This window comes from Paralichthys olivaceus, chromosome 16 (genome assembly GCF_024713975.1).
Source record: "Paralichthys olivaceus isolate ysfri-2021 chromosome 16, ASM2471397v2, whole genome shotgun sequence".
In the NCBI taxonomy this organism is placed as follows: domain Eukaryota; kingdom Metazoa; phylum Chordata; class Actinopteri; order Pleuronectiformes; family Paralichthyidae; genus Paralichthys; species Paralichthys olivaceus.
Window position 1 is genome coordinate 10,281,942 of NC_091108.1, and position 26,256 is coordinate 10,308,197.

Sequence of the window (26,256 nt, forward strand, 5' to 3'; positions counted from 1 at the left end):
TTGCACATGTTCATCAGCTCATCTCCACCAGTCTGTATACTGACAGTAGATACATTTGTTCATACCATCTGTTTCTGGGCAGGCCGTGTGTAACAGCCTGCTTTGGCTCATGAGTTCTGAGACTTGAGCAAAACAGTAAAACTGAAGGATGGAGACCTGCTTCACTGAGCCACAGGGGACTGCTGAGTCAAGTGATAATTCTCGGTGCTTTCCACGAGGGATTTCTTTCCCATAGTCGTCTGATCCTTAAACGTATTGAACCAAATCTCAAAGCTAATCCCAAAATTTACCGAGTTGGCATGAAATGCAGGATGCAATTGATCCAAGTGCTTCACACAAGGCAAAAAAGCAAAAGAAAAGCAAATATTGAAAAGCTATCTAAAGCCAAATAAAGGACAACTGGATTACACTGAACATAGAATGAGCTGAAAACAAAGATTAAAATTGTAAAATAAGAAATACAGGCAATGTAACGTTGCTGACCAATTAGACCAGTCTGCTGCAAAAGGCACAGGAGGCGAATGTGCTGTCACCCAGTGCCGCCCCTCCCCTCAGGACAGCACAGCATCCTCAGTAGGACCTTTAGCTCACCGTTGCCATGGTTGCAAAGGTGGAGAGAGTGAAGATGTATAAGCTCTGGGAACACACACACACACACACACACACACACACACACACACACACACACTGCTGCTCGTTGGTGGCTCTGACAACCATCTGGAGATGACGCAGGTCTCACATTGCACACTGTGTGTCCTCCCCTTGTGTCATGCAAAATGTTCCGTCCACCATAACCGTTTTGTTTTGTTTTTCACCTCAATCTGAAAGCAGTCGATTCCTCTCTGCCCTAATGAACACGAGTCTCTCCTCCTGTTTCAGTGTCTTGGTCTCTGCTGACTGACGTATTCACTATCGACCAGTGTCCCCCCCCCCCCCCCATTTGTTCCTCTGTTCCCAGCGGGCATCTCAACAGGTCACTCACCCACCCAGCATCTCACTGCTCTGTTCCACACCATCGATCATCCACCCTCTCACCACCTCCCCACCCCCAACAGACCTGTCAACAGCACGTCAGCAGGCCGTCCTGCCTCCGCCGCCTCGCTGTGAGACTGTCCCTCTTCCTCTTGGTGATTTACTGTATTATTACACAAGCTGACAGTGCTATCAGTCAGTGTTTAAATACAGACGGCCCTTATTACCCCGTGATGAGACCAGGATCGGTTGATGCTGCCGGCCTCTGTCATGATAGATTCTAGATCACAAGAAGAAATAAACACATCATCAGCTGTCATTAAATTTTTTATGTTTTATTTCGGGCGGGGAAAAAAATATTCTCAATAATTATTTGTAATATGTTTTTAATCAATAACAATATAACAAAGGTTCAGTATAACACAATGTAACACAGAAATCTTCTTCACTCTGGAGCAAAAATCTGTTCTTATCTTAATTATCATGACAATTATCATTATCGCGATCGAAGATTTATCTTGTTATCATTTTTTGCCATACGGTCCATCCCTGGTTTTATTCAAATTGATCTTTTAAACCTTTTCATTTTTCAATTCAACACATTAAATGTAGTCAATTACATGCAGCATAAAAAGGATGATCAACCCAGTCCTAGATTGTTGATCGTCAGCTCACTACAGAGACATAACTTCACTGTTGATATATAAAAGGTTTCTGCTGCTTTTAAGCGTGAGCAGCTAAATATAATCGTCTTTTAACCCGTCTCTCGTTCCTTTTCTCCTCATGTTTTTTAACTTTTTAACAGGTATTGTTTTCAGTGTTTTCCTTTTCAAAGATTAGCTTCAGTAGTTGGGTGGTAAATAATGAATGCTGCTCCTTTGAAGAGAGCAGGAAAGAGCAAATAGTTGACTTCATTGTCTACTACTTGTTAAAATGACAGTTTTTTATTACTCAGTGCCATCTCATTGAAATAACAATAATATTTTTTTTCATAGCTTTTCCATGCACTGTGTCTATTTAGCCACTAGAGACTGATGTCTTACAATCATTGCACCAACTCTGTACATTGAACTGTACAGATGAATCTGCAGTTCTGTAGGTGAGGCTTTGGTTCTTATGAACCCAGACTCAGACACAGTATTCACAATCAAACAATCAATTAATCAAACAAACACGTTTAATTTGTACAGCCCTCATAGAGCTTAACAAGGTGAAACTCACTGAACATATTCGACAATAGTGGGGAAAAAATACCAAAAAAACCTTTTAGCAGGGAAAAAACCACAGAAACCTCAAGAGAGTTTGGGGTCCCTCTCCTGGGATGGACAGAAAAGCAACAGATGTCATGTGTAGGAGAGCACATGAACAAAATACAAGGATTTACAACATACATGAGTAAAGATAGTGTCTATAAATGCAGAGGCGTATCAATGTTTTTATTTATCCTAAAGAAAATGTCTGACAGAGATGAAAGGAACAGTTATGACTGTCATGGCAATCTAGTTACTGCAACATAACCTAGGATCATATTATTTTATTATTGCAGTAACTACAGTACGATAAGGCCAACAATTCATCACGTGTACAGAAAAAATCAAGTTACTTTCCTACACTGCTTCTAGCCACTCAGCTCCCTCAGCTCAACATGTCTCATTTAGGTCCAAGAAGAAGATAATGTCACCTCTCATTAGGACTGGAAAGGTTTTGTGGTCACCGAGCTGCCGCACCGAGGGATTGCTCTGACGCAAAGACCTTTTACTGACAGAGACATTGCTTGATTGCAATTTAGCTCAAGAAGGGTTACAGATCAAATTCTCATTGGCGGATCCATATCAGCTGTTTGTAACGTGTCCAGGTAAAGGAGCCTTGTCCTCTTTAAACTGTCATCTATGCAGCAGCACTTCATGCTTACAAATGTTAGTTTTTCTTATAAGAGAAGATAAGTACTTGAAATAGATCATCAATAATGAAGACAGAGCTTTAAAGCCAGTAAAGGATATCTCTCCTACAACGTTTCTGTCAGCTGGAGTTAGAGCAGCCGAGTGAAGATACGTTTCTCCCGGGTCCTCTCACAGACGTTTCACGGGCTGAGCTCAGGCAGCAGTAATCTGTTGTGTCACGCCAGCAGATTCTCTTATCGACCCCGCCATGATACAGCAGTGGCACACACAAGCGCACCATTTAACAGGTACAAAAACACATGCAGAATTAGAAAGGAAAGTCTCAATGCAAAGTCAATAGGTCATATTACAGTGGAGCAAATCCTGTAGGGAGCGACAACAGGAAGTTCACCTTTGTACATTTGTTGCAGAGAAAGTCTTGATGCTGCAAATTAGCTTATCGATCATATCACATTGTGTTTTTCTAACATTCATGATCCCAAGAAGTCTAGATGTAGCACTGCTTTATCAGATGATGGGAACAAATCAGAATATTCAAAGGGGAAGTTACACAGTTTTGGAGTTATCTTTGAGAAAGTGAGAAAATCAACTTGCTAGTTCCTCTAAATCTCAGAAGTTAAACATTGTGCAGACGCTCAGAAGCAAAGGCCTCTGAAAGTGCAACTTGTTGTTGTTACACTTAGGTCCTGAATGTCCAGTCCATTTTACAGCAGACAAAAGACATCAATCACCTGGAAAGAATGAGGGACAGACGGTGGTGCAGTGTTTCCCACTGACGCCTCACAGAGGGTTCCATTCACTGCAGTTGTGATGATGAGGGTGAATGGTTGTTTGTCTCTATATGTTGACCCGGTGTTATGCTGGAAACCTGTCCAGGATGTACTCTGCCTTTTGCCCAATGTCAACTGTGATTAGCTCAAACACTTGAATGAACATCAGTGTGATTAGAACCGCCGTAAATGGCAGAAACCATCTTCGAGAAAGATTTATTTGATGTCCCATTCACTAACATGGAGGAGGTTTGTAACCTTTGCTGAAGCCAGCTACCTTAACTTTCAGGGAGCAGTCGTGTCATCCATCTTTATCTTTGACACTCTGACTTTACACTGGATGAAGAGTGGAGCTGTAGCTGAATAACATCTGCGACGGCCATGTTACATTTCATCGTGGCAGTCATCTGTGCCATTAAGACAATTAAAGCAAAGGCAGTCATTGTGAATTGAGTTTGTTGCACCTGCGTTGGAAAAGCCAAAGCGTCTGTGCTGTATCAAAGCTCTGCTGGCGTTGGTCCTCTCCCAAAATGATGCCACGGCTAAGCAGGCCCAGTCCTACCTCCGGGCTCTGGTATAGTCTTCTGTTGAATAACACATGAGGTAGGTTTTCATGTTGCATCCTCGCCAGACCTCGTGTGCATTCCGGTCTGCACATCGGTGACAGGAGAGAAAAGTTCCGTCCCTGCAGCCATGAAGGTGGGTTTGAAGCTTGTTATTTCTCATATAGGAATAAGCTCAGCATGAGTAATAAGAGTAATAAGCTGTTTGCTGCATCTTATCCCTGGATTAGTGGTGTGTTGTGTGCGTTAGTGTGTATATCTGCTCACTTGCCTTTTGTGTGCAGGTGCATGTGGGTCATTGTCACTGTAGAGGGCTTTTTCTGTCGGGCACATTCGATTTGTATGTACTCCAGTCGATATTTCTTTCCTCTTCCTCTTCCTCTGAATGAGACCCAGAGCTCACGGGGGAGGAAGAACAGGTACAGTCTGCCTTTCCCTGAGCTCGGAGTCGAGCGCTGACTTTTGAGATGATGTTCACTGTGGTGCTCGCATGGAGCTGAGAAGAAATTGTGGGGGGGGGGGGAAATGATTGTTTGGTGTGGTGGAGGTGGAGAGAACAGGGAGCGCTATTGAGTGATTCACTATTCTGAAGCTGGCAGCCAGTCAAAATCGTACCTCCACCAAAGATAGGAAAGCCAAACCGTGATGATTGATGTTTCTCTGTTCACTGTATTGGCTGATGCATCATGGGAATACAGAGACTTTATGGCTGGTGGTGTATGAGAGGGCATCCTGCTGTGCTCACATTATGGTTTATGTGCTGAGACGGACAAACAAATGTTGTTAGTTTAGCTGATTCAGACCTGGATGTGAAGATGCTGTTATATTTCTGTTCTCGGGATCTTTAAATTAACATGGGAGGGTTTTTTTTAATCCCAGTTCCTACATGTATGTTCTCTACAGTGAAGAGATTTGGTGTTTGAATGATTGTGAACTGAATTTTTGTCCTTTTGGGGGCAGCACAGGCTATAAAAACAGTGGAATTGTATCACTTTATAAAGTTACATGTAAGCAAACGTTGGCCTATTTGTAAGTTTATCTTTTTAGCTGTTTTGTTCTCCACCAGCTCCTTAAGTGCAGCTTTAAGTTATAACCCTGAAATCTGTAAGTTGGTGCTTACACAGTGTTGCCTGCATTCACAAGTAAAAGAAGCTCAGCAAGGTGGTGAATTCAGCAGCTGTCACACCTGACACTTCATTTGGTATTCGTGCAAAGCCTTGAGGGCACAGATACTAGGTACTGACGCCCTTACAGGTATTAGCTTCACTGGGTCACGGCCTTCGTCCACCCGACCTCCAGAGATTTAAAAGAAATTCGAGCCTGCGTCGGCCTATAGCTGTGTGAGCGGCACTTTTATCAGTCCAGAAATGTAGTGTTGTGTGGGTAAATTGCTCCGGGGAGAGAAAAGTAGAGGAGAGACAGGATAAACAACCCTGGTTAAAAAGCACCATAAAGTGGGCCAGCTCTGCGTGTGGTGTGTAATGCTGATCTGTGCTGAACAGCCAGATGCAGCTAATGGCCCAGGTAAGTGGTTCAGTGCTGATTGTTGTGTGAGGGGCCAATCGTTCCAGCTTCATCCCTCCTCAATCTCCTCCAGGGCTGTTGTGTTTCAGGGATTAATGTCAGACCCCACGTCCTCCGGGATTCTCTCTCAGTGATGTGACCACTGGTGCGATGTAACAATTTACCTAAGTACTGCACTAAAGTACATTTTTCATGTATTTGTACAGTCACTTTTACTTCACTGCATAAAACAGCTTCTGATCCTTCTTTACTTTGTACTTCACTACTTTTGAAAAGTAATAAATAACGTAAAGAGAATAAATCCACTAATTCAATCAGAGCAGGCAGGTCATATTAGACCCCGCCTCCTTCACTGAGACTGCGGAGAGTCAGCCATAAGGATGTAGTAGACTGTTGCTTTTACTTGTAATACTGTAAGTATACTAAAAAGCAAGTAATTATTTAATTTTACTCAAATAGAAAAGTTAATGTGGTAGTTTTACTTTTGATACTTTATCTATATTTAAAGGCAAGCACTTATTTACCTTTACTCAAATAAAAAAAATGTGTGTGGTACTTTACTTAACTTGGGTCTATTTATACTTTTACTTAGGTTAAGTATTTGAGTACTTCCTCTGTCATCTTATCTGATGTGACCTCCTTTGGTTTGACCACAGTGGATATTCTGGGGTCTCCTTGATGACATGCTTTTTTCCTGAGACAACACACACACACACACACACACACAGACACAGACACAGTCACACACACACACACACACACACACACACACACACACACACACACACACACACACACACACACACACACACACACAGACACAGACACAGTCACACACACACACACACAAAAACACACACACCACAGACCCACACTTTGTCTTAATGTGAAGAACTTAGTGCTGAGATGCTGACAGTGGGGTTATTCTTACTGAGCGCTGAGGTGTGTCTCTGTGTTTATGACAGGGTCATCATTCTCTCCATCTCTCTCTCTCTCTCGCTCTCTCTGAGTCCACATCACTCCTCGCTCACTCTCTAACACCGACACTCACATGCAGCTGCTCCGTCCATCCCAATGAAAACACGCAAGTTGTCCCGGGTGGAGAGACTGTGGAAGGTGAGTGTGAGAGATCTTCTCAGATGGACACGTGCGACTCTTGTTTGTTAAATGTGCCACGTGAAACATGTTAGCATCTCTCTCTGTCTTAATTATGACTTTTAATTTGTGGGTTACTGAGCACTTGAAGAACAAGCTGTCTTTTTTTATGGTTGAGGAAGTGTCAGCGTTGGTTATTTATTTATTTAGCTCTCAAACTGTCTGATGATATAATGAGCACTTCAGCTGACACCCACTGTTGTAAATTGTAGTTAGTTTGCTGCAAAAATAACAGTCTTATGTATGAAGTTGACATCTGGTAAACTTCATCACCAGGACGCCTCTAGGGACACGCTGGAGGGCAATTTGGTGTTATCAACATATATTACGCAGAACTGTTACAGTTTTATAGAGTGAATCGAGTGATTTAGTGTCACTATCATTGCTTTTTACTCTGCCTGCACCTCGACCTACGTACAAATAAAATGTAAAATGTTTTTGATATTTTTTCCTGACAAGTAAAATCTAAAACCAGACGAGCAGGATCCAGCGGAGAAATACTTTAATGCACTCTACTCTGAGGCATTAACTGTGGTTAAGCAAAGGTAGCAGTGTAATGCACAGAGTGCTTCCTCATCCCTATCATGCATTATCAGCTGGTTTTTTTAGATACATATTTAATATACAGCCCATTAGACAGAGATGGAGCTCAACAGTACAAACATTTAGTCTGGACCAACTGCTGATAGGATGAAATAATTAGTCTCACTGCAGTTTCTATTAATAATAAACTTTCCTCACTCATTTTGCTGAATGCTAAAGATTCAGTTTCTTACTCTGACCTTTGCTTCTTGTTTAAATACATTTAAGGGAGACCTGCTTTACAAGAAGTTACCTAGTTAACTATAGCTAGTTAGCAGAGGGATGCCTCAACCACACAAGCCTCCAAACTCTCTGTTTGTTCCAGATTTCTCAACCCGGCCTTTCCCTTCATCCATTCACCCTTCTACCTCATCCCTCGCTCTGCTAGTCCATATCTGCATCCATTCATCCTCCTTCCATCATCCGTTCATTCTTCTTTTCTTTATCTCATCTCCCCTCATCCTCCTTCCCTCATTCCTACCCGCATACCTTTATCTTCCTTTCCTCATCCCTACCCATGTCCATTCATCCTTCTCCCCTCGTCCCTTTACCCCCCGCCCCTCATCCTATCCTCATCCCTTCATCCTTCTTTTCCCCAACCTTCTTCCCTCCTTCTTCTTTCGCCCCCGGTCACCAGTTCATCCTCCCAGATCAGCCTATGAGATGCATCTTCACCCCTACACTAAACATGAATTCAATTTACCTCAACATCCAACATATCAATTTCCATTCAAACATTTAATCACGTATTGTTGGGGCGAGGTTCTTGGTTTAAAACGATGACGTGTAATCACAATGTTCCTGGTTTGGACATTGATTCCCCTCCCTTGTCGTTTACTGCCACCACCACCACTTATAATAAAAAAAATGTCACCTTACCTTAAGCTGTTTTTTACGCAGTGTATTTCTGCATTTGTGGAGCATTAAGAAATGTCATCAGGGACATCGTAATTCTCAGCAGGGCAAGATGTTTTCACTTGATGGTATCGGCGTCACACGAGTAGCGGGAGGCAATGAAACAGTGCCTGGCTTCGATAGACTCTGGCAGCAGCTTAGCCGCTGACACTGATCTCACTCAGCGTCCTGGGATTTTGTCCTTGTGGCTGCCGTGATGCCTGAAATATGCATTTGCTTTGACGTGACGCAAGTTTGACACAAACCTCTCAAAACGGGATCCAACTCCCCGGAGACGCTGTGGCAGAGACCTGACAGTGTACAAGCTGTCACAATATTTTCATATTCTATATGTCAATGCTACTGCTAGCCTGTTACTATCACTACTGTTGCTACTACGAATACAACTACTTCTGTGAGGAATACTATAATCTGCATATTTACAGGTCTAGTGGGCCATAGAGATGTTGATGTGATGACGTTTCCTATAACAACTTTAAATGTTTCTGTAAATAGCAATGCAAACTTGTTTATATTTGATTTGGGGTATGTACGAGTTTTTATAATATAAAAATATATATAGCCTTATTATTAGTTATATTTTATTAAAAAACTGGATTCCTTTCGAGATAAATGAGATTATCTTTATTTGGCCCTTTTAAGCAGAGTTGATGACAGCTGAATGACAGTAACAGCTCTAGAGAAGCTTGTGTATTGCTTATTCTGTGTGGGAAGCTTATTCAATTTCTGTCTTTGTCTCTGTGCTTACGTGTGTGTGGGAGAGCGATACAGGCTTGTGTGTGTGTGTGCGTGTAAAACGCCTCATTTAAAGCCTGAGGTAATAATAAAGAGAGACAGAGAAAATAATTAAATGTAAAGTTGATTGGAAATTTTTGCATTGGTCCTTGGAGAAAATGCTGCAGCCTGATAATGAAACCCTTTTAAACGTGCAGTGAATGATGCACCTTTCATTCAGATGCTTTTAATGTGCCTTTAATCACTCCCCTCAGTATCTCTCCTGCATCCTTAAGAAGAATAGAGGAACTGCAGTGAGTTATGAATCATCCTAGTATTCAGAGAATGACACTTTTTACATTTGTGACTTTTCTTTGTGTGAAGATTTATAGCGCCCTGATCTGTATGTGCTGCACGCATCGCTGCTAATTCCTCATTTATTGCCCTTGTGACCGAGCTTTATCTCCAACAAATTTACAGAACTACTGTACTTGCCAAAAGGCAGTGTTGACTTTTTTTCCCTCCCTCTGTTCATTTTATAACCCTCTTGTAAGTCCTTGATGAGCACACATAAAGTTCATGAGGCTCGTAAGTCTGCTTTACAGGGACTGGATCAGCAGATGGGTTAATGCCCTGTGAATGCATTGCTGACTCACCCCGCTCACGTCTACGTCTACACGCCAGCTGCCCATGTGCTGCGCTTTATGAACAACTTTACCGTCTCCTTGTTGACATAACTTTTGCTGCTGTTGTGTTTTTATCATCTGATTTTCAGAACCAGCTCTGAACTTTAGTCCGCTTCTCTTTCAGCTCAGAATCCATGAAGGTGCCTCTGGGTGTTTTTGGTAAATTACTGCGATCTTCAAAAGTTGCTTTGATGAAATGAACTCATGTAAAACATTGGGATGTTTTCTCAGAGTTGCTGTTTACTCTCCACACATTGGTTTTATGATTTGCAGATAAGATGCTGGAGGGTTGTTCTACATTTATTTGTTGAAGTTTGTCTGTGCTAACTTTAAATCTAACACGTACATAAGATTTTACAACATCAAAACCAGTCACGGTTTAACATACAATCTAGAAATGCATTCAGTACAGTGCCTACCTTTACCAAGGCCCAACAGGCTCCTAATGACACTACATTAAAATTCACCAGAATAAGATTTTTTGGATCTGCACCAAATTTCATACAGTCATAAATATCTGTCTCTTTAATAAACCTAATTGTTTTTCATATAACCACAGATTATTCTTTGAGAAATCAAGGAAAATGTTAAAGAAAGGAAAACAAATCTGATCTGGCTCTGCACCAAAATGTATTGGGTTCTCTTCTGACACACATACCAAATCCTTTGACAAAACAAAGCAGCAGATTCAAAGTGCAATACACATTGAGTGCAGTCAAGTGCCCGACTTAAAATGATGTTTGAATGATTTAAAAAACATAGTAGGCATAATAAATGCGATGGTTTTTAAATGTTTAAAAGCAAAGGTGAAGGCTCCAATGCACAAACACACCTCTTGAAGCCAAATAGGTTTTTTGTGGACAACAAACAGAGGTATTTTTCTTCAGTGCATTATGGATAATTAATACCAGCTAGGTATGTTGGTATGTGTGAAATCAGTGATGATGTGTGAGCACTGGCTTCTTTGAGAACATCATCAAAAATGCGGGTGCAGTGAAAAAATATATATTTTCAGAAAAAGTATTTCAAGATCTCTCCCCTCTGAGCCCAAAGACAAATAATTGGTTATCGCATGCGTCCCCATGGTCTCTCACTCTGAGCTCAGAGGCTTGTCTGTCTTCTTTGTTTGATGTTTCTGAGCAGACTCTTGTTCCCCCGAGACATCGAAGTTTGCAGTTTCAAGGAGCCTGCTTTTGTGTGTGGTAAATTAAAATTGGAGCAGATGAGCTTTTAAGTGCACAGGAGCCTAATCTTGAAGTAAATGAAAGGTTGGGACTGAGATCTACGAGACCAAACTGGGATCACAGTGTAAGCCTCCATTATCAGCGACTGTTATACTGTTTCCCACTTATTTTCTCCAGGGGTATATTTTCCCCCTGCTGCTCTTGTCAGATGCTGACCTGTGTGGATCTTTTATTTCTGCTTGAGTTCAATTTCATTCACTGAAAATCTGTCTGGGGGACGAGCTGCATCTTTGTTCTCAGGGGATCGAGAGTCTCGGGTTAAATTGTGTGACATTTTGTGCAGGTGATAGAAACTGGTGGGATCGTGTTGTTCAGGGGAGAAAATGGTTTTGGTGACTGCACATTATGGTGATTATTTTACAGGGACACACAACAACACAGTGTGGAGCATAAAGAAAACTATGAGTCAGTCAGAGAAGGTGGGGGAGAACTGCTGTAATCTAAAGGCAAAAAGGTTTTGTGATGTCTAAAAGAAGTTGTAAATTGAATCTTAAATACATCAAAATATTACGAACTAGGTTTAAATATGTTTTGGTAAGTCTTAAATATTTAAATCTTTTAGAGGATAAATATTTTGTTGGCATGCATAGTTTATAATATCTCTGTGTGTTGCAGTTCTTTCTCAATGACACAGAAACTAACTGATGGTCTAAAAACACCTTGATCAGAATTGATCCCTACACTCAGCTTGTCTCTGGGAAAGACTATGTATACCTTCTGTCTCTGCCTGTAGTTTGTGACGTAATGTGGCGTTTGGAGGATCATTTTCTAATAAGCTACTTCCCCTTCAACTCAATTATGGAGAAGTATAAGTAAGTAAGTAATTCTGAAACTAAAGAATTCCTTCATATCTGACTTACTCGACACAGATCTTATTTCATTTATTATGGTCTTCACAAGTCTTGAATTTAAGCTGCACAAACTCACAAAAAGGAAACAGACAAAGGAAAGTTCTCGAAAACAGGAATCCCCTCACCTGCCACGTAACTCCCTGCAGCCTTGTAAGAGTTGGATGTAGTTTTTTTATCAGGAAGTTGGTGGGAGGAGGAAGTTGCTTCATTCACACTAAACAGAATTCAGTATAAATGTCGGAAATCAACTGGGGAAGAGGAACATGTGTCGGCCTGTGGAGGAAAACAGAGTTGGAGGCGAAAAACAAATAAACAACATAGAAAAGAAATACATCATTAACACATTTAGCAGTGCACTTTCTTTCAATAACAATATCGATTTGATGCTTGTGAACTTGAAATTTGACTGATAGAATGCACATTAATGTAATATAAAAACCCACATTGACTAATGTGAACCAATTGGTGCTGTTGTTATTACTTAACGAGTAAGTCGGCGAGCGGGGCAGCCTTCCCAGAAAAACAGTTAAGTATTGATGATGGTCAAGGAGGGAGGCTCGGAGGATAACGAGTGATACAAAGTTAATGTCATTTTTTATAGCGTGTGTGTGTGTGTGTGTGTACTTATATCTTACTGAGGACCATTTTAAACATAGACCCTACAAAGCGACGACATTTTCACTTTTCAAAGGGCTGTTTGAGGGTTAAGACTTAGGTTAGGGTTAGAATTAGGTTTAGGTTAGGGTTAGGCATTTAGTTTGGAAGGTTAGGGGCTAGGGAATGCAGTATGCTAATGAGTGTCCTCACTAAGACAGAAGTACAAACATGTGTGTGTGTTTGTGCGTGTGTGTGTGTCAACAAGAGAATGGTAGATTAATTGTTTCCCCTGAAAAGTCCTCTCTTGGTAAAAGACCAATAATGAGTCTGATTAAAGTTTTGTGGACTTGTTAATTACCGCTGTGTAATGTCCAGACAGTGAAGAACTGCCTCCGCCTGCTGCAGTCTGGAAAACGTATCTGCCGCTCATCAGGCCGATTCTTTTCCTCTGGGCCACACTGATGACCTTTAAGTACAGTAATGATCGGTGATGAACCGTGGAGTGCACGGCGGCCTCGATACTTCGCCCTACCTCGGATTTATGGCTGCAGCTCAGCTCGAGGAGTGGAGCTGTAAACAGCAGTATTTACAGTGGGTGAGGCAGGTGTGCTTCCAGCTGGGAGGCTGAAGGAGTCACTGCGGGTTGGAGGGCGAAGGGGAGGTGACCGATGATAGAGTTGGCCTGAGGCTGACAGCTGGCAGCACGGCTGAGTGGAAACAGCTTGTTCCTAAATCAGCAGCTTTTGTTGATTGATAGGATTGTATTGGCATTGGAGAACAGTTTGAATTTACAGCCATGATTCTCTATTTTTTATTCTAACAGATGACGAGGGTCACCCCGCATGTGTCAGAGTCAGGTGACCCTCAAAAGAGCTTCATTACTTCAGTGGTGCAAACAGGTCTGCTGTATATTAGACGCCTTTATTTCTCTTCTCACTTGTTTCTGTAACGCTTCTCACTCCGACCTCAGCCACAAGTCAACTGCTCGCCTCCGGCTCATCTGAACTGCTGCAGCACGGCTTTGAACTAGTTCTTGCATCTTCACACTGACTCCCTGTGAAACAAATTTTAAGATCTTTGCATCGTCAGGCTCCATGTTATATTCCTGATTTGTCTATAAATAATGAAACAGTGCAGCCTGAGATCCTCGGGCAGGGGTCTTCTTGCTTTGTGTCCTGAGGTGTTCAGTCCATGCCCCTCCCTTTCTGTTTTATCTCAGGCCACCCACTTCTGTCGCATCTTTTGAAAGCTGATGTTTTCTCCTAGAATTCACTGTTTTATTTTGTATGCTCCTCATTGTTTTACTGTTTTATGACCTCAGCCAAAGAGGTTGTCTGAGGATGTTTCTGTCTGTGTTTTGCAACATTTTTGTTTGTTTTTCTCAGAATTATGTGTGAATGTGAAAGAAATTCATATCAGACATATTTAGGGAGTTGACATCAAAGTAGGTGTTGATAATATCATATGCATCCCTATTCCCCACAGCAGTATGTTGGTCAGAAACCAAAAATAGCCTTTCATTAATGTGGTACAAAGAAAAACCTGGTGGATAAATGGTTTGTTGCCTGGCATTATTTGTTTTAAGAGGCTGTGGCTGTGTGAGGCTTTCTGCTTTCAGCAGATAATGATCAGTCATCAAAAACATCTCTCCTGGCCTTTGTCAGGTGTTCTCTCCTTCTTCCCGCTCTCTCTGAAATGACAGACTGATGAACATGAGTGCAGGTTGTGAGCATCACACTTCTATAATCTGCAAGTTAATGTCTGTATATTAAAACCTGCTGTAAATTGCTGCCTATTTATTTATTCCTGAACAACATACAGATGTCTGACAACCAATGATCACTGGGGGGAGCTAGCATGCAGTTCAAGACTTCCACACTGTTTATTGACAGATGAATAAATGGCTGTTTGTTGGTCCCCAAGACGGAAGAAAAGAAAAAAAAACCCACTGCCAATAACTTCAACAACACTACACCTTTATTGCTCGGTGCAAAGTACTTGTTTAAGAACTCCAGGAGCCAGGATTTATTTGACAGCTGCCGCCTAGAGATGCTGTCTCAGGCAGCACATAAACCATTGAATGATTAAACGGAATATAAATGAAAATTACTGTCAATTAGCTGATAAAAGTGTGGTTTGAAGGAGAGCGTGTGTTGTAAACACGAAGCCCCTGCTGGCATGCTCTGACACACTGCTTCATTTGTGCTCCTCCAATTAAGCCCGGTTGTCCCGTGTAAGGTATTCACTGCCAGAACCTACGTGTAATGTGTAGTGATAATCAGTCGTTGTACTCCTCGCTGTGTTTGGACCTCCCTATGTTTGCCTTTCGTTTAATGCAGCTTTCCTCTTGTAAATACTGTCCTGTTGGCTTTCACCTCTCTCAGGAAACTCATAGTTCTGTGCAGCTAATTGTCAGGAGCTTTCATCCCGTGACAGCAAAATACATTTCATGCTGAGCATCAGTGGAAAGCACATGAGTACGAGTGAAAACAGATAAAAAGGTGAGGAGAGAGAGGCCGTCACACATTCAAAGGATTCCAAAAATCTTCACTTGTGAAATGCAGATTCCTGACACGGTTACACTCGTTTTGTATCTGGATGAGAGGATGTGGGTTTTTTGGCTGTAAGGTAACAAAGGTTCTATGTTCTCGTCTCGGTGGAGCTGTCCACAGCCGTGGTGCTGAAATCAGTCCCGGCAGTGAGCTGGTAATGCTGCTCCCTCAGGCTACATGTGGAACTGCACAACGACTCCTGCTACGCTTTTGTTATTGCTGACATTTTTCATCCTTTGTGGATTACATATATAAAGCAATGCCATGATCCCACATTTTTTCCCCCTGATTCTGATATCTGGACTCTGACTGCAGATCTGAGACCACCGTTCTCTTTCCACAAAATCTGTAAACCTCACTGCAGTGACAAGTGACTTGTATAAGTTTCATGCAATATACCTTACTGTGTGATCAAGATGGTGGAGATCAGCAGCTCTTTGCTGATAACATGAGGAAAGAGGTTGTTAATTATGAAAAAATAATGAGGGTAGCTGATGGGAAACTCAAATTTATTAAAAAACATGAGGCAGTAACTTTATTTAATGTAGATCATCCACAGTGATTCCAGTTTCATTGAATGAGACAGCACTGGTCAGATAAATGTAACTGAGGCCAGACAGGTCTCTGTAGGTGTGACTCTTGAAATGTCACAAATTTGAATTTAATTGGAAATTGGACAACTCTACTTTATGTAAGATTTAAGAGTTATGTGGCCGGAGGATTTTTAAACCTCATGCCAGGTACACGCTACGACCCTAACTGTGATGATGATGATGAACCTTTGACGATTTTCACATTCTCACATTCATTTTCCAAATGATGAGAAACACTTAAAAACTTTAATAAACCTTTTTTTCCCAAGTGTGACCTCAGGTGATGACAGTTACTGGCAGCACCTCATATCCTCATGATGAAAGTAATGAACAAGGATGTAATCTTAGGAAAAGATAGATTTCACAGTTTAATTTCCTGGAGCAATCAAAACTTTTCATGACTCAGTCTACTATTTATTACTATTGCTTGGCACACAATTGAAAATAAATGGACGAATCCTCTTACCTTTTCAATTTGCTCTATTTATTTTTATCAATTTATATATATAGCTCCACAAATGGTGAGAGAATGCAGTCTCATATTGCTCGTCTTTCATAAACAATAATCACCTAGTATATATGATAATAAAGACATTATACACTGAAGACATTATTGCAACAAGACCATCTTTCCTTCATTTTTGCATGCTAAACATATCCTCCTCTCTGCCTGTGACTCACATCACGGACTCTCTGTCGCTCTATCTTTACTCGAAATCTTTCTGTTGCTTTCCCTCCAACAGATGATCGGTTCAAAAGGCCAGGAGTTGTGCAGAAACTGTGCACGACTTCCGACAAAAAATTCTCCTTCCTGCATAGGAGCACTGTGTGTGTGTGTGTGTGAGTGTGTGCGTGCACGCGTGTGTGTGTTTCTGTGCTGCACAAATAGGCAGACAAGCTGTGCTAACAAGAATGTGGATTGTGTGCGCACAGAGATGTGACACGCGGCAAGAGAGGAGCAGCGCAAACAATGTTTTGTTCAGAGCTGGAACTATTTCTGCTCTATGTGGGAGGACGGTAGCACTGCCTCTCAACAGCCAGGCCAGCAGAAAGCTTTTGTTTTATTGGCAGACAATGCAGCCATACTGGCAGACGAGTGCAATGAATGTGATTTTTATGGGTATAGACACACCATGCAAATGTCTTTTTACTGTGAAACCCGCAGTGCACAGAACATTGTCAATCGTTATGATAAAAACTAAGAATCCCTTCTCAGAAGAACTCATATCTGGAAGAATATTTCCATTTCTTGTTTAATGGACTTGCCAGTAATGTGTGCCCACAGTGATCTGATCCAAACTGACAGGTCTCCATATCATCAGCTGCTGCTGCTGCTGCTGTGGGTTGAGCGGTGAAGCCAGCTAAATATAGTTCCAGGTGGAAGGACAAAACCTTGAGCTGTCTTTATGTGGAAAAGGGGAAATAGGTGTGGTAATGAAATAGTGAAGCCTTGCAGTTTCAGACTTTTACACTTCTTGGAGCTTCTAAGTTTTGTTGCCTCTGCTAAGGAGGTTATGATTTCACCCTGTCTGTTAGTTAGCAAGATTACACAAAAACAACATAACATATTTCCATGAAACTTGGTGGAAGGATGCAGTATAGGTCAGGGAGGAAGTAATTGGCTTAGAAGTAGACCTGTCAGTCAAATACTAACAATTAATATGACAAACAATTATTTCTAATCTTTTTTTTTACGGACAAGGAAAATTTTGAAAATATATTCACTGACATGTGGCCTTGAATCAAATAAGGAATGACTTAAATGTGTGAAACGTGTGGCCCCCATGCAGAAAAATTCACAGATGCTGAGAAAAATAACTTCTGACATTTATTCTATAGTTTCCTCTGACATTTATTTTCTCCGCTCAGAGGATATCTCCATTACTTCAAAAGACAATTTCTCTGAATAAATGTGCATAAATAATACAAATAGATAAAATCCTGAGAAGGAATCAGTTGAAGGGAGGTATAGAGTTGAGGTATGGGAGCTGTGTGATGACTGACTCTGTGCGCATCAGCTGCTGAACTGAACTCTGCGCTGTCTGGTCTGACTGCACCCACAGTCTCTTCTTCATTTCTGCAAATAACCGGATACTCTTCAACACTCTGTACATCTCTCTCTCTTGCTCTTTCTCTCTCTCTCTCTCTCTCTCTCTCTGCTCCCCTCTCTCTCTCTCTCTGCCTCGTTATTATTGTGCACCTGTCAGCAGCAGCGGACGCCGGTGCGCGCTCTCTCTCTCTCTCTCTCTCTCTTTCTCTCTCTCCTCTCTCCTCTCCTCTCCTCTCCCTCCTCCTCATCATTCACCATCATGACATCTGCTAAAGACGTAAACGGGCCGGTGAAAGCGGCTCAGCAGCAGGACCAGGTAGGAACTTTACGTTATACGTTGATTCTCGATATCTCTCATGATAACAATAACTGTGCTAGGATGCTCGGCTGCTTGGTACCTGGTACAGCCAGGTTAGATCACCCACACGCATTGTGCTTTCTAGAATGTTTCACTTTTGGGGCCACAGTGTGCAGGATGATGAGCTTTATAAATCAACAGGCTGGTCACCAAAAGTCATTTGTTCTATTATTTGCTATGATGCTACTTGTATTTTTTGCTGCAGCCCAAAACTCTACCAATCTTTATTTTTAACTCAGCCAAGGACCCCCCCAGATATTCCAGGGGTCCCCTCATGTATGTCTCTTGAAATAATTTGACAAAAGCCTTTTGTTCTTATTCTAATTATCATTATTTAACACTTTTGCTTAGTTATGTGAATGAGCATGTGAGAACCACTGGGCTACAGCAGGACATGATAAAGGTGTTTCAATCAAAATTAAAAGCAATTATTAGCAATGTAATAAACACCACAAGTTAATTGAAGCAGCAGAAAACAGGAGCAATCTATCCACAGGTTAACAGAAGCAGAGTATATATAGTCCACACCGTAGACTATATATACTCTCTCCCTATAAAGAGTCTATATATACAGTCTGGCTCTGGGTCCAGCCCTGCAGCTCCCTGTCGCTCTCATTGGCACGGCTCAGCGTACAGGTGAAGGTGCTGTGTGTGCTCAGTGGAAGTGTTGTGTGAAGTGAGTGTGTATCTGCTGGTATCAGCTGAGTCCAGGTTGTGAGGGTTTCAGCTGCTGCGATAAACCTCGAGGGGAGAACATGTCAGTCACCACCTGCACTGCTTAAAGCCAGCTCAACCGTGTCCTACGGCACTGAGGTGCCATTTTAACACGGTTTGAGGTTGTAATGCTTTGGTTTTTACAGGGGGCTGTTTAGTGACGTATAGAATTGGAGAAGGTGAGAGTTTGTCAGTGTTGAAGTTAAAGGCCAATTTATATTTCTTTATGTAAAGGTGGACGACATGACAGCTGCCCAAAAAGTGAATCCAAAGCCTCTTGATCGCCACCAGCTGGCTGGTTGCGGCATATGTCATAAATCCTCATCCTTCATGTTAGTAGAAGGAACATGACCCACACAACATTGTGTGGCGTTGACGCTGTGTCAGTCTTATGCAGAATTATTGTGTGGATATAAGTATTTGCAGAGGCAGTGTGTGCCAGTGTGAACTTCATTCCTGTCAAACTCACAAAAATACAGTAGACAATACTGCTCATTCTTTGCCTGAACTAATCTCTCATAAACAACCCTGTGTAGGAGTAGTTGCATAAACAGTAGACTTTAACAAGATAAACCAGAATACTAGACACAACTGTGCTTTTCCATTTGAGCATTTAATTGCTTTTTAATGCTTTTTGAATCTTTCTGGCTTGAAATGGTGTGGAGTGCTGCTGTGTGCACAAGAACAAACAACTTCTACACCTCCGCCTAAATGTTTAATGAACTCCCACTGTAACCTCAGCCCACAGGTGTAGCCTCTGTGCCGCAACAGCTGGTGCGGTGTCCTGTTTTCATCAACAACTCCACTTGACTTTTGGTTGGGAACCAAAGTCAGGAGTTCGCAGAGCTGTGGTCGTGCCACAAAGGGATTTTCCGCTTAAAAGTGATTATCATTCAGTGGAAAATAGACTTTAATAAGTTGTATGTTGCCACTGAAAGAGATCTAAAATGGTAAAACGGACTGGGTTGATCACAGCGGGGGGCATGAGGTACGATAATGCAGTCATAAAGTTAACTGCAAAAAAAATATTGTTCTACTTTGATGTAAATATAATCTGTAAAATATCATTATATTACCTAACCCCAGTCTGCTTGTATGCAGTCTGTGGGAGGAAGTTGGAGTACCCAGAGAACACGCATGCAGACAGGGGAAGAATATTCCAACTTGTAACAGAGATTTCAACCAGGAACCATTTTGCTGTGAGGCGACACCACTGAACCACCATGCCGCCCTTTAAAAGCTATAAAAGCATCTGTACACATATGAACTGGGCAATACAGCTTTTAAGAGGCTGTACAATCACTTCAATCTGTGTGCGTGTGTGTGTAGAGTGGGTGTTAATTGCTCTGCACTTTTCTGCCATTGTGCTCAGTATAAGGCCGAAGCGAACCGAACACTGTCAGGTGATGTAACGACATAGAAACCCAGTCCACTCCTGAGTTTACATAACTGAGCTCCATGGCACTGATATCATCATTTCAATTGAAATATGCTACAATGAAATAAACTCCTGTTGACAAGACATTTAGTTGCATAACAATTGTTGATATTTGAGGATTTCTTGAGACTTTTCAGAGGCATTTCTGAAAATGTCAGCATTTAAAAAAAAGGTTCCAGCAGTTGAGATAAAGGCTCTCCGCTGAGCATAATCGTTGCAGAGGAAGGATATAATTAACTTTGATATTCGTCAAAGTGGGAGAGTTTTACCTGAAGAACCTGTAGAGCCTCACTTGCATTTGACTGTTTCTCATGTCTTGAAAGCAGCCAGAACCTTTGAATATTTTAAGTGTAAAGTGTTTATTTTTTGTTTCCTGTTCATACATTCATGAAAGCAGGAATGCAGCGCCGACAGCAGCACAGCGGATCTTTAACCGAGTTCAGATCAAGAAAAAGGGGGGGAAGTGTTAAGCTCTTGGGAGGAAATGGGATGTCAGACTTGAAACAGGGGTGAAACACACATCTGATCTGTGCTTCAGTGCAGCACAACACATATTTGTTGAAATGAACATGCACCTTTTGTTTCATCTTTGTCGGTGAACAACAGGATACATTTTTCATTTCGCTCCGAGGGATTTTCAGTCGTGACCGACCTCAACCTCCTTTTGCTCAGTTTGCATAGACAACACAGTTTCCTGTTGGATGAGGAGCGAGGTAAATATATACAACCCTGTCTCTGAATGTCTCTGACCTCGCTCGCTGATAATATTAGTTTGAAATGCATAAGCCGGTGCTTTCACTCTTTACTGATGCAGAGAGAGAGAGGAAGACAAATGAAGATATCATAGCACCGGAAAACACTGTGCAGCTGAGAAGCACATCTGAGATTTGAACTCCAGCCCTCTGGACTGCAACATCACCACTGCTGCTGCCGCTGGAGGGTTTTAATATGTTTGGCCACAGTCATGCAGCTGCTGTATCAAGCTTGAATCTGAACAGAAAGTAAATAAGTGGATGGGAAATTCAAGCTGTCTTATCTTCTTTTCCTTTTGAAACGGAGTCCGTCTTCATTAGTGAAATCATTACAGGCTCAGGAAATGCATCTCCATAGTCTTTATCTGCTGTGCCATCACTGCTGCACATTTCTGTTGAGCACTGTATCAAACAGCACTGTTTACTGATCACGATGCTTTAACGCACCACACGATGCCGTGTTGATCTCGGTTTGCTGTTTATTATCGTAACGTCAACATCGCTGCCCTCGCTGCTTTTCAACCTCTAGTTTTAAATCCAGTTTTTTACTTTATCCCGTTTCCAGCAGCAGGTCGGTTATAGCACTGTCGTTAAAAAACTAAATCCAGATGGAGGGGAACAAAGGTGACTGAGGCAGTAAAGTTAGAAAATGGATGAGATGAGTGCAACTACAGGACACCCGCATTCTTACATTTTCAGCCATGATTAAATCCAGTAGTGGTGTTTGGGGTATTTTTCTTCCAGTGAACTTTCAATCATGCTAGATCTATTCGAGCTGCATGTAATTATTCTGTTAAGATAATAGTTCTCTTTTCTAAAATCCAAAATGGATTTCACTTTTAGGACTATTTTGAGGGTAAAAAATAAGAAAGCATAGAGGTTCACTTTGAACTAATTCATTCTTCAGTTATCCAACTTCAGTCATGTTGTTGTGCGCTTCGGTTCCTCTAATGATTAAAAGATACTGTGCCAGTTTTGTCCAGAGGCAAGCGGTAATTCATATCCTCAGAGAGAAGAGTTCTTTCCTTTTTCCTGTAAATAGTCTGCAGGAGTTAACACCACCTCGTTTTTTCTCTCTTCATTTCCATCCCAGCTTCACACGCTCGGTACGACGTCTAATTTTCACTAAGATGAATGAAGAGCCAAACAAATCCCAGAGAATATCTACACACATTTTCATGTTCCATCTTTTTTTTTTTTACTGTCACAATAACTCACATTGTGAAAGTGGGAAACTTTCATGGATCTCGTCCTTCATATTCTCATGTCTAATCTCTGAAGCCTTCGTGCAAATATTTATTTCCACTGATTGGGTTTGGCTTCTCTACCCATCTGTTTGGTGGATTCTCTCTAACAATTAACTTCAGGAAGGGTCACAGAGGAAATCTACACACTTTCAATTATAGCAACACACTAAGCCTCTGTATAGATACTCTTCAGCAAATACACTTTGCCATGGTTTTTATTGTTATCACAGATGGAGAGTATGTGTCTGTGTGTATGTGTGTGTGTGTGTGTGTGTGTGTGTGTGTGTGTGTGTGTGTGTGTGTTCCTTCCACTCAATATCTTTGGTTTGGAGGTACTTAGCAAACACTAATCACCCTAAACTCAAATTCAAAATAATGATTTGCCCTTTCAAATCACTAGTTTAAACATTTAGGAACTGATTTTCCAACGTACGTGCCCCAGTCTTCACTGCAAGGTTTTAAACTTGTAGAAGAAACTGAAGCACTGGGAGAACAGTGACAAATTTGAAAGCCTGAAAAAATTGTAAATAAGATGCTGCAGGTTTAAGGAATGAAAACTCAAATAGAAAATAATGTTTGCAGAGATTTTAAATCGCCTTTCAAAACATTATGCAAGGCTTCAAAACTCAATTTCAATCATGCAAAACCTTTTAAATTAGATTTCAAGCTTTTAAACTCCTACTCTCAACCTCTCACCATATTTTTAGTTTCAGAATTTAACACGATCTATATCCCACCTGCAAAACATCAACATTAGCCACACAGAGCTTCTGGACTGACTCTGAATCATAAGTTAATAATGACGTTCACGCTGCTGTTTGTTCTGTATGTTGCACTGCACATTGTTATACACACACACACATACACAGATAGAGATGCTTCATAGATCCCTTGGAGTGCCTCCCACTCCGGGCTATAATACATCCATACTGACGATGCGACTCGGGTGCTGCACTTATGCTATTTTTAAATGAGACACGCTGACTGGGTGTAATTTAATGTAAGATTGTCAATATAGAGAATACCGCAGCTAACTGGAAGAATTGAAGTGTCTGAGCCAAGCAATATAAAAAAGCACCTCATGAGATGTTGAATAATTTATTCCCAGGTGAAATAGGATAATGGCATAAAAGGCAGAGGTCTAAATCATTTAATATTATTTTTTGACTCGTTATGAAAGAACAACACAATGCACTTGTCTTCTTTTCACTTACCTCATGGGCCACCACCATCACAACCACTAGAACCATTTATAAAATAACCATGTCCATCAGTAGAGAATACGTATCCGACTTTTAGTGATTGTCGCTTGGCTGTGGTTTCAGGTTCATAGTCAGGTTCTGACAGCTACATTAAGAATCCATAACTTTCCAGTTCCTGTATTCCACCAAGTCAGGTTGTGTTTTCATCTGTTTGTTTGTTGTTTGCAGTATTACACAAAAAGATCCCCACAGATTTTGGTGCAGATCGGGATCAGTTGCTGTCTTTTCTTTTTTTTTTGTCACTTTCTTTATTAAATGCGAAATAGGGCATTTTTTTTCACTTATTTAAATTAAATCTTGATTAAAATAAGAGGCATATTTTAGGGTCTGACTTTTATTTATGTGTGAAATTTGATGCAATTGTTTGGCCTTGCTGCTCTGCTGAGTGTCATACAAATTCTTTCACTGAATCATCATTTATTTTTTTCAGTCTGTCTGTCATGTAATATCTGGTAAGGAAGAGGACACAGCTCAGTGCCTTTGTGCTGAAACTATCTCAAAACCTGTTAAAGCTGAATTATAAAAGATAATTGCATGACTGGTTTTTATCGCAGATTCACTCTTTTAGATTCAAGCACTGCGGGAGGAGTTTATGATTACGTGTCTTAGAGTTTCAAGTTACAATAACATGTTACCAGAAGAGCTCAGTGTGGAGTCACAGCTTCTCTGTAAAGACGACACTGTCTCTTCTCTTCTTAGTCATTTTTCTTCCGTTTCACCATCACAACGACAGACACACGCTCCAAAATCATATTTCACATCTATGCTTTACAGTTCTCTCCCTGTGATTTTGAGATTATGGCTCCTCATCAGAGCTCATCCCAGCCAATATGCCTCCAGGTTAGAATATCTCATCTAAAGAACATGTTTTGTTTTCTGCCTCAGTTGAGTGTAGCCCACACACTCCACATTTTCACAAGTGGACAAAAACAGGCTGGATGGACAGAGACAGGCTGAAGCTCTGTTATCTATGAACCAAAAGCCAGTTGGCATGAATTCTTAATCTCACTCATGAATGCCCATGATTTATTGATGCCGATCCAGAGGAAAAGTTTCCCCCCACATCCGAGGCTTCTGCTTCACTCGAGTTTGACTGCTCTCGGACAGCGACTACATTACAGTTGAGTGATATATCGTATGTCAAGTGTCCGGTGTCTTTAGTGCAGCTGAAGTTTGCTTTCGTTTCAAATGTCTATATGTCTTGTTTTTTGCCGCTCTGAGTTAATATCTTTGGACTCCCACATGGCACACAGCAGTAATAATAGCCCCTGCTGTACTGTACAGCAGCCTGCAACCATTTTCATTGCAAATTCAACTCAAACAGCACTCTTGGTTCCCTTGGAAACCAGGTGCTCTGAGATCAGAAAAGATCCATTTCACACTTCAGCAGCGAGGGGAGAGACAAAGAGATAGTTAGACAAAGGGAAAGTGGGAGGAAGAGCGGATTAGAGAAAGAGAGTTGGAGGGTGGGGGGGGCTTTGCCATCTTCGCCATGTTCAGAGCTCCTCAGGAATCGAGAGAACGCACATGCAGATTTACAGCCACACAAAAACACTCTGAACGACAGGGAAATCAAACCAGAGGTTCCATTTTATGCATACATGTCTCTTCTGGGCTTTCATTTGCCAGAAAGAAGCAGGAGCTGATTATTTTCACAAACTTGAGAGAGAATCCAGCCTGAGTTTGGAGTCACTTTAATCACAGTGGATTGTGCGAGAGAGCAGTTTTGAATTGATTATATTATTTTTACTGAGACAATTAATTTGTCAGTAAGCCCCTACATGAATCTTTATGCTTGGTAGATTGTATAAGAAGAAGATATAACCAGATGAGCTTCCGACTTACTGCACATAAAACCTAAAATGAGGCTTTCATATTCTGTTGTGGCCAAATGATTAAGTATGTGTGAATAAAGACAGCTCCCTGCTTGGATTGAATGTGTTCTACACCACTATTAGACATGTTGACACGTGTTCACAGCAAGAACATTTTCGGAACATGGGTAGTCCATGCAGGAGGCGGTACATGAGGTTTAAATCCTGCTGCGAGAATCATGTCTTTGTTTACAGCACATCAACACTGGTGTTGACCCGTATCAACAAAAGCTCTCTAATCTTGTCTCAAATGACATCTTTGTTGGCGTCTTCTACACGTGGCACCTCTATTTTGTGATGAGATATTTGTATTCTTTTCCAGGTTTACTTCTGCCACACGTTAGAAACATCCAAACATTCTCCAGCTGTATGCTCACACGGGCTCACGCACTCATTTTCTGGACATTTTTATCAGGGGAGCTGCCAAGAGAAGTTCCAAAAAAATGTCTTTCTGGAAAAGGCCGTGGTCGTCCTGAACCTGAACCACCAGCACAGGCAGCCGGCGCTGTGACAGGTGGAGCTGAGCCGTGTCTGAGGAGAGCGATGGTCTGGAGCCGTTTCAACCACTGGTACAGTGGCAGAGGGCCAGGAGAGGATGGCGGACGATGTGATGGTTTAGGGGTTTCATTTCAGCATAGAATTAAAAATTAGAAATAAACGTGATTTTTAAACAGCAGCATTAACGTATTCCATCAAAGAACCCTCAATATTTTTGTTTACAGCTCAATACTAACACATTTAAATGTGTTGAATCTCTTTAATGTGCAGTAGCTTTTATTAATTGTGGTTTGAATTGTCATGTTGAGATGTTCTTCAGGTCTGTTCGCTTAATTTGTCACAGGAAGTACGAGGTGCTTTCTCAAGTCGATGTTTTGTAACCAGGCATGTTGACGGGGAAGGTTAATGGTTGTATCCATTTCAAACTGCATGCTCCTCTGTTGA

The 26,256-nt window shown here is 41.4% G+C and overlaps 1 protein-coding gene across 5 annotated transcripts in view; it reads left to right on the top strand.

Annotated features, from left to right (window-relative positions):
• LOC109640026 (A-type potassium channel modulatory protein DPP6-like) overlaps window positions 1-26,256 on the top strand; it is a 68,006-nt gene that overhangs the window by 18,330 nt on the left and 23,420 nt on the right. Inside the window, exon 1 of one of the 5 annotated variants that reach the window (XM_069510643.1) lies at window positions 17,828-17,985. The exons of the other annotated variants lie outside the window; for them this stretch is intronic. Within the exon in view, the coding sequence (XP_069366744.1) occupies window positions 17,929-17,985 (57 nt within the window). The 5' untranslated portion in view covers window positions 17,828-17,928. Of the gene's footprint in view, window positions 1-17,827; window positions 17,986-26,256 lie in introns of those variants that run through there. 5 annotated transcript variants of the gene reach the window in all.